Source organism: Eurypyga helias, unplaced genomic scaffold, assembly GCF_000690775.1.
Source record: "Eurypyga helias isolate BGI_N326 unplaced genomic scaffold, ASM69077v1 scaffold38335, whole genome shotgun sequence".
NCBI lineage: Eukaryota > Metazoa > Chordata > Aves > Eurypygiformes > Eurypygidae > Eurypyga > Eurypyga helias.
Genome location: NW_010254278.1, coordinates 37,843 through 46,790, shown reverse-complemented (window position 1 = coordinate 46,790; position 8,948 = coordinate 37,843). Strand labels below are relative to the sequence as shown.

Genomic DNA, 8,948 nt, shown 5'->3' with positions numbered 1-8,948 from the left:
TTTCCCTGAAAAATGTCATTGATACCTGTGATATCTGCTGTGATGTTTGCGTTGGCCTGTGCGATAGAGGAATGGTCTAAGTTTCTGTGTTCTGGGGATACCAGACCAGTAACCACTGAAAGGCCACTGCAGAGTGCTAGTTCTGTGGTGGTTATCACTCATTTCAGAACTTTATGGTGAGTTCAGCCTCCAAAAAGGTTCAGGCATCACGTGTACAATAAAAACAGAAGTGGTGAGGCACAGAAGGAACAGAGAGTTGTTAATAATTACCTGTAAATAAATAGTCTTTTTGGATTGTTCCTTATTCTGCATGCTTATGGTGTAGTGTACGTGTACCTTTGGTTGGAGTCAGTAGTTAAACACTGTTAATTTTCTCTTCCTCTCCACGCCCAGGTGAATGGCACTCTTGTAACACACTCAAACCATTTGGAGGTGGTAAAGCTGATCAAGTGTAAGTACAGGCATGTTACTGTTTTTGTCACTGTGCTCCTTTAAAGCATGAAAGGCATAATTTGAAAGGACCCATGACCACTTCAGCTACCAAATGACAAAGATGGGATCTAACCATGCCCCATGCTGAGAGATGAAGGGTGTGTATGAAACAGTGAAGTGAAATCGGGATAATTTTGACATCTTGGACTTGAGCTGGTACATGCTTCTGCAGTTTCTCCTTAGCTTGATGTTCTAAGTTACCATCAAACCTTGCCTACGCATCTTCCCATCTTTTGATTCCACCTTAAGTACCATATCTATTCAGGCACTCTTACTGTAGATTACTGTATGATGCTTGCAAAGTGCTGGTGTTCCTAAAGGAATTGCATTCCTGATTGTTTTTCTTGTACAAGGAAGAAGGTGGTAGTGGTTCCTTCCACTCTAGCACAGTTTATTTTGTGCCATGAGCATAAGAATACCATAAATTTAACCTGATAGACTGGAAATTGGATGGCATGCTTTTATTAAGGATGATTATCATGAAAGGTTTTGGATTATCTGAAATTTAAACTGAGATCTGATAACAGAGTTGACAGTGTTCTCAGGTACTTTGGTTTGAAGAACTAATGCTCTGAGTTTTGTCTCTAGGGCAAAATGACAACCAGAGGAACAGTAACCATAGAAACCTGCAAGTGTGTCTGCACTGTGAATTGTTTCTGTTCTCTCTGCAGCGGGTTCCTATGTAGCTCTCACTGTTCAGGGGCGCCCACCAGGGTCGCCCCAGATTCCATTAGCTGATTCTGAAGTGGATCTGGCTGCATTTGGGCATATGTCTCCCATCATGACATCTCCCCATTCGCCTGGCACATCAGGAAGTGCAGAAAGGATTACTAGCCCAGTGCTTGTGGGGGTAAGATTTAAAGCTCTCTTTCCAAAGAAATTGGGTAGCAGTGGAAGAAATGTTGTCATGTTTTCCTTTTTCTTGAATTGTTTTGCGCTTCTTGCACAAATCACAAGTTGGAATTGGAATATTTGTCCTACCACCCAGGGGGCATTTAGTCACATGGGGAGAAACATTTTGCAAGTAGAAATATCCAGTCCCATCTGAGATAATACAAAGGCAACTGAGAGGTTATTCACAGGTTGTCTTTGAGATGCCCTGCAGTTTGCATGATGTGAGTTTACACGTTGTCTGGTCCAAGCCAGTCGTGCTGTAACTTCTGTTAAAAAATGGATTGTAAGATGTGTGCCCATGTGGCAAACAAGAGTAGGGAAACCAAAGAAACAAACACTTCTGGGCTGTCTTTATTTTCTTTTTTAGTATTTGTAGCTGTATTCACAAATAGTAAAGAATGCATAGGGCTAGGATTTAGAAACTTGAATTGCTTCTTGTAGGGCTTTTTTTTTTTTTTTTCAGAGCCCCTGTTTAGGAAGTAGATTAAAAGTGAGCATGTCCATTTTCCTTATCTTTCTTCCCAGCTCCACCAAAAAATCTGACCCTTCATCTCTATATTTTTCAGGAGGAGAATAATATTGTCCACAACCAGAAGGTGGAGATTCTGAGAAAGATGCTACAGAAAGAGCAAGAGCGGCTGCAGGTACTGGAGTTGCTTGAGTCTGAGAGGGGTGGTGGAAGGTATGATGCAAATACAAAGGTCGGTTGTTGAGTCACTACTTAGTGACTTAGTCACAATCTTCAACGTTCCCTTGCATAGCTTGTGGTGCAGCTTGGCGTTTCTATATACCGGCCTAACAGAGATGTGATCACTCTTAGTGATCAGCTGTTGAGTTTTTAAGCCTTGACAGAGTAAGAAAAAAATGGTGGGAGCTTTCTTAATTTAAATGTACATATCTGTCAATCTGATCTAATCCTGGGACAAGTAAGTGTCTTTGACTCTTACTGAGAGATTTCCATACACCTCTAGAATGCAGTTGTTTTCATATGGCACAGGAGAGAGGGGAGAGCTCTATAAAATAGGCTTTCTGTAGCATCTACTTGGTAGGTGTGCAGATGTGCTGTTCAGTATTCAAAATGTGTAAATAGAATGAAGATCAGTAGTAGGTTGTAGTCCTAAGCTTTGATACTGAGGAGATAGTGAGTGAAAGCTCATAAAATCATTTTTCAGTCTCTGCAAGAAGAGTATAGCCGATCACCCACCACCCGACTGCTCAAGGAGATACAGGAAACCAAGAAGCACATTCCTCAGCTGCAGGAGCAGTTGTCCAAAGCCACAGGCTGTACTCAGGTAACAGAATATGTCGGGCTTCCCCGTGCTGTGTTCTGGGTGAAGATTCATGGGGGTTGATGGTGTTAGGGCAAGTAGGAGTTCCCTGCCATGCTCTTCCGTGCTTGTGCAGGCAAATTGCACCCTCTAGAGCTGAGAGTTGCAATTAGGCTTGCAAAGGCCATCAAGCAGTGCAGTGCAATGTCAGTGTATGAAGTAGACTTTCGGTGCACTTTCAAATCACCTGTGAAACACAGCTTTTAAAACAGTAAGTGCAAAATACAATGCGTTTATTAGTGTGTCTGTCAATACACCTAAAAAGAAACCTTTGAAGTCATTGCTGCAGTGGAGAATGAATAAATGGAGGCTTAAAACAGCTTTGCTTTTGAAAAAAAAATATAGTTGGTATTAATTTTCCACTTTTCCTTTGCCTTTAATGTTATAAGCCCTGAAAACTTGGTGTGATTTTTCTCGTTTCCTTGTAGGTAAGCACTGCAGAAGGTTTTATAAATAACTTGAATGAACAGGGATTGAAACAGCTACTGTTTAAGGATTGTCTCTTGAAATACTCTGCTTGCTCTGTGCTGTCTCCCACCTCACTTTGTCTTTTTAGGATGGAGTCTTGTCCTCCAGGTCGGTGACTGAATCGCTGCAGATCAGTGAGGTGGAGGCGGAGAGCGGGGATTGTGCTGTGAGCAAACTGGATTACAGTGGCGACAGCCCCTCCCGACCAAACAGTGACATTGCTGATGTGAGTCTTCAACAGCTCCCTGCCTTTGCTTCGATACCTTTTGGGTTTGGTTTTCTTGCGCAGATCCTTTATTTGTGTTGCCCTGTGTATCATACAGATACGATTGAGTGTATTAGTAGAATAGGCTTCTCAGTACACCCCTGAGGAAGCATACTATATTGGTCTTCCATTAGGGACTGGGAAAGAAATAGTGTGGGTTTGGGGTTTTTATCCAGCATCAGATTTTCTTGGCACAATCCCTGTAACCAGACAAAGAAACATGGATGCCAGCATCTTTCTCAGAACGCAGAGATGCCAATTAGAGTATCTTTTAAGAGTATGGTAATGATCCAATTGCGGTAGCTGTGACTCAGATCCAGTCAGTGGGCAAGTTGCCATGGAAGTGGGAAGAGCCTTACTTCTACCAAATAAGCTTCAATTATTGGCAACAGTAAAGGCTCTTAGTCTGTTCGCTCATTAGTTATCAATCTGTGTGCTCGTATGGTCTCCCTGTTGGAGTGCCTTAGTGGCTTAATTAAGGATTAGGTGCTATCTGATTAGTGCTGAGGAATTGAGACTCTGCACTAGTGTTTTGGCCTACGTTTGTTGTTTAACTTAAGAATGTGGGAGCTAAGTCTGTACTGGCAGATGGAAGTGAAAGGAAGGTGGGTCAGATATACCTCCAAAATGTGAACATACGTGACTCTACTTTGAAACATTCCTCCTCCAACTCTGACTAGGTATCGCTCATGTTTGTACATAACAAATGCAGAACAAAACTTAGAGCTGTCTTCCTAATAAACTTCATCGTGTCACTACTGTGGATGGTACTTGATCACTGGAGGTGACTGACATACTCAAGCTTTTCAATCCAAAGTGGCCCTGAGAAACTTAAGAATTGGGGGCAATAGAAAATAGAAATTAAACTGTGGAGTTTAACACCAAGTCCAGAGTTCTACAGCTGGCATGAATACGGGCTGGAAACCAAGAGGTGGAGTAGTAGCCTAGCTGAAAAGACCTGGGTGTTACTGTGGCCACACTGAAGATGAGCCAACAGCACATGCTTTTAGCAAATAAAACCAGGTGGCTACACGGCTACGTGAGAATAGGCTTGCCAGCAGGTGGGGGAAGCAACTAGCCCCTTCTGCTGGGCACTGGTGAGACTAAACCGGGAATACCCAGCCCAGTGCTGGGAGCCTGCCTTTCAGAGGGAGTGTTGAGAAAAGGCTGTAGTCAGAAGGCTAGCCATGAGTGCTACATAAACTGTTAGAAAGGGTGGAGAGAGCAAAGAGAAAGCTAAGGACAAGTGCACTAGCAGATTTACAGCTCTGCTGCTGTTCAATATCACTAGCTTTCTTACCAAAACTGCTTCTGCATTCAGTTGGTTTTTTTGGGTTTTGGTTTTTTGAAACTGTAGATGTAGGCCACACAATTTAGTCTGGCTGTTCATACCTCAGCTGTTAAACAGTTCACTGTGAGAAAGAAGAAGTTTTGGATGTTGTGGCTGAAAAACTTATTCTGCAGTTCTCATTTTCCTCGATTTGATGGTATTCACCAGAACTGAACTTCCTTCTTTCCCAGAGTCCTCGCAGTGGCTTGAAGGAGCGGATTTGTCCAGATGAGAGCCCAGAAAAGACTGAGGTTCAAGATAATGTGAGTAGAAAACATAGTGTCACAGCATCATCTCCTGTAATGGGCCCATTAAAAACTTCCTGGTACCCTCCCCATGTCCCCCCACCCCCTCATCGCCTTCTAGATAGAGCATTCATAAACTTTGCTTTAGAAAATAAAATGCAATGAAAACTGTGCAGGGAAAGTTAATTAGCTGAGTAAATGTTTATGGAGCTTAAGAGCAGGCTCGTTTAGAGATGAGAAATATATAATCAGCAGAACAGCTGGACCTAAAGTAGGTAGTTGTATATAAGTCCTTGAGTCCAGCTGTAAATGAAACAGTCGTTTCTTTAGGATATTTAATCACTATGAGGCTGGTATTATCAGGGATGGCCTCAAGAGTAGGTAAAAGTGGAACGCAGCAGGAAGTCGAGGCCTATCTGAACCTATTATCTTCTCAAGTGTTTTTCCTCTCATCTGCTTGATTTCCCAAAGTCATATTTCTCCATTTGTGCTAAGGTGGCATTTGTCATATGCCGCGTGCTTAGTGTGCTCATGTCTGTAGATAACGCAGTTGGTTTTGAATCACCTGATTTAATGTTTCTCAATGCTCGGGAGAAGCATTTGTAAGCGGATCTCGCAACTGCAAACTTGGAAAAGGTTGAGTAAAGGCACGTGGGTTTCCACTGAGTTTTGAGAAGGAGAATGAAAATGATAGTAACATCTCTAACTTGGTAAAGTTTTACTGTGCCAAGAGAGTAATAGCACTGTAATTTATTTCCTTCCCTTCCCTCACTCCTGACTCACCCCAGGATTCCCAGTCCAGTGTTGGAAGTCCTTTGTCCCGAGTGGGGCCTCAGATCATTGGAGCAGAGGACGACGACTTCGACACTGAGCAGGAGCAGGTGGGAATAACTTTTAACCTCAGCCACCCCTTCTCCCCCTCGACCAAAATCCTGTTCCTCTGTGCCTAAACTACAAGTGCTCCATGAGTTGTTTTTATTGGGCAGATCTTGTGTGGTGAATTAAGAATTAGAGAATGGGATTCCTATTATGCCTGATCTTGGTGAATAAAAATGTTTGGGAAGTTTATGGCAATATGCTATCTTTGATTCTTTTTGTTACTCTTTCTTCCTTATAACTTCAAGCTTTCTAGAAATTAATTTGCCTTATTTAATTCTCTTTTGCTGATTTAGTTCTGTTAAGTTCTGCATTATTCTCACAGCTGTATAGCTGCTGTGGCTGCTGACATAGTTATTCTGAGTTATTTTGGCTGTTCTCTGCTCTCTTTTCATTATGTTATACTCAGTGTTCAGGACAGTATTTAAAAGCAGCGTTCCTGTTGTAAGCTCTGCCTGGGATGTTAAAACAGCATTGCAAAGGTTCTGGAATTGATCAGTTTTTACTTTAATTAAACAAATGGGAAGCTAAGCTGTTGGTACAAAGGTGCTCGTTTTTTTCTCACAGTAGCTCATTTGAATAATTCACATGGGTTCCATGTATCTCTATAGATTAACGGACAATGCAGCTGTTTCCAAAACATTGAGCTCCTGAAATCTCGCCCAGCTCACCTGGCTGTTCTTTTGCATCATGTTGTGTCCCAGTTTGACCCTGCAGCATTGGTAAGATGTTCTGGAATTGTTTCCCTGTCCCAGACTGGTACTTTTAACCAGAGTGTAGCCAGATCTCCTTGCTCTTGCGTAGCATTGTCCGTGACGTGGCTGGATCGGCAAGGAGAGAAATGCAGATCCTGCGCAGGCACGAGAGTGTTTCAGATAAATGAAGAGAGGCACAAAGAGAACTGTTTTCCTTACATTTAGCTGTTTACAAATAAGTATTGAGCTCTTGGAAGCAGTTCATTCCACCCTAAGGTGGTGGGGTTAGTTGTCTATGGGGAAGGTCTGTTCTGTTTCCCCTCTCCCCCTTTCCTTCTCTGCTGGTTTCGGGGGCAGCCTCATTGAGGTTACCTGAGCCGTCTAGGTGGCTGGGGGTAACTAAGAAGAGTTTCAATCCAATAATGGCAAATTCCTTGAAATATTTGAAAGAAAACTTGGAGTTAGAAGAGTTCTCGTGGTATTGCTTAATTTCCTCCCCCTTGTTTCCCACAGTTGTGCTACCTTTACACAGACTTGTACAAGCAGACCAACTCCAAAGAGACTCGGCGTGTCTTTCTTGAGTTTTACCAGTTCTTCTTGGACCGAGCTGCAGTAGGTTCCAGTCCTTCCTCTCATTTTCAAGTGTATCTAGCAAGTTGGCTTTTACCTTTCTCCACTCTCCTGAACATGAAAAAATGGAGGAGTTAGTTAAGTCCTCCAAAATAAAAAGTGTTTTTGTTTAAATGTTACCAGTGAATATGCAAAATGAATGGTGTGTAGCCTCAGATTCCTGGTAACTCAGTAAATCATGGGGAATGCATTGCCTGACAGGAGAAGGAATTTTGTGATAATGGAAGCAAGCTCTGTCTGCTATACATTGCCTTTTACTTTATAATTGCTGCATATGTTAATGTGGCTATTGCAAGGGTCAGGAAATTTCGTGTCTATTGGGAAGGCTGAGGAACTTCTTTAGTGTCATGCCTTGGACTACCAGAGAGTGTAGCAGAGGCTAGCAGTACATGCTTAGATGGAATAATCCTTGTGTGATACATATTCAGGGTGGGAGTCTCCCCTGTAACACCTTCAGGTGTTCAGGTTGTATGGTTTCAGCTTTCCAGGGGATTTTCTTATGTGTTTTACTGGGGTGGTGTTTGTTGTATATGTTCTCCCAGCCTTTCTTTTCTTTTGCAGAATCTAAAAGTTCCAGTTCCAGAGGAGATCGCCTTAGAACTAGGTAGGGTGCTCTCGCTTCGGGTACCTTTTTCTGCAGCCTCTGCTGTCTGAGGCAGTCCAAGCAAGTTTCTGATGCACATGGGGTTAGTTCAAACATAGGATGTTCTTTGTTACAGGGAGAGACAAATAAATACTTCTTGCATTTCCTGGGGAGGGCATAATGTGATGCATGCGTAAGTGGTGGGAAGCATTGGCCATGTTGGCATGTACGTTTTTTGTTACGATAGTGGATGTGACCACAGCTGCTTACACTTAATGCATTGAACTTCGTGTTACCAGCAAGTGAAAGGCAAAAGGGTGCTCTTCGTTGGGTTGAGGTATACATGCGAGTGACTTTATTCCAAGGTGGAAAGGACTGTATGCAGAAGAATAACCTATTACCTTTCCTGACTACAGACAGAAGGCGGCCAGAACTCCTGCCTGAAGAGCTTCATCGCCAGTTTATACAAACTATGCAAGATAAAGTCTGTCCAGAAGTTCAGAGGAATCTGGAAGATTTCAGGTAACAACAGCTTAACAGGTAGCTGTGTGGTTTTTGTTTGAGTCATACCTGCCCTCAGTCAACATGTCCAGTACAGGAGAAGTCCAAACTTGAGGGACACAGTAATTCATCTGGGATTCAGTAGGAAGATACTGCTGGAGAGGGCTCCAGGGTCACCCTGTGACCGGCCCTTGAATGCTTTTTGACACTGTGTTGCAAGTAATCAATTGCAAGATCAATTTTAGATTTGGATTCTTCATTCCTTGAAGCTATTACAGGTCATTTCAGAATATTGTTACTTAGGTGATGTTATGGAAATCCTTTTAGTAATTGTGTTTATAATCAGCTTATATATTTTTAAATTTTTTTCTCTTCTTTTTTTCCTTCCCTGTCCCCGTTGGGCATGGAATAATCCACTTTAGAAAGCTGTCATGGGTGTATAGTAGAATTTGATAATTAATATGCCCTTTCATATGAAGTCCTAAGAGCTGTGTGCCAATATGAGACATTATACCAAGACAGGTGTTCAATAATGGACTTGTTCATACCTAAAAATGTCTCAAGTCAAGTATATGCTTCAAATATACAACCTGGGGTGCTGCAAAAGACTTAAATGCTTTTTCTTGACCCTTGCAATGGCT

At 42.4% G+C, this 8,948-nt stretch overlaps 1 protein-coding gene across 1 annotated transcript in view; it reads left to right on the top strand.

Moving 5' to 3' along the window:
- The window catches only part of ARHGEF12 (Rho guanine nucleotide exchange factor (GEF) 12), a 42,070-nt gene that overhangs the window by 9,951 nt on the left and 23,171 nt on the right, over positions 1–8,948 (top strand). Inside the window, exons 6-16 of the mRNA XM_010152926.1 lie at positions 394–451; positions 1,164–1,342; positions 1,953–2,030; positions 2,559–2,678; positions 3,271–3,408; positions 4,969–5,040; positions 5,811–5,903; positions 6,510–6,620; positions 7,107–7,205; positions 7,785–7,827; positions 8,223–8,328. Coding sequence (XP_010151228.1) covers positions 394–451; positions 1,164–1,342; positions 1,953–2,030; positions 2,559–2,678; positions 3,271–3,408; positions 4,969–5,040; positions 5,811–5,903; positions 6,510–6,620; positions 7,107–7,205; positions 7,785–7,827; positions 8,223–8,328 — 1,097 coding nt within the window. The remainder of the gene's footprint in view (positions 1–393; positions 452–1,163; positions 1,343–1,952; positions 2,031–2,558; positions 2,679–3,270; positions 3,409–4,968; positions 5,041–5,810; positions 5,904–6,509; positions 6,621–7,106; positions 7,206–7,784; positions 7,828–8,222; positions 8,329–8,948) is intronic.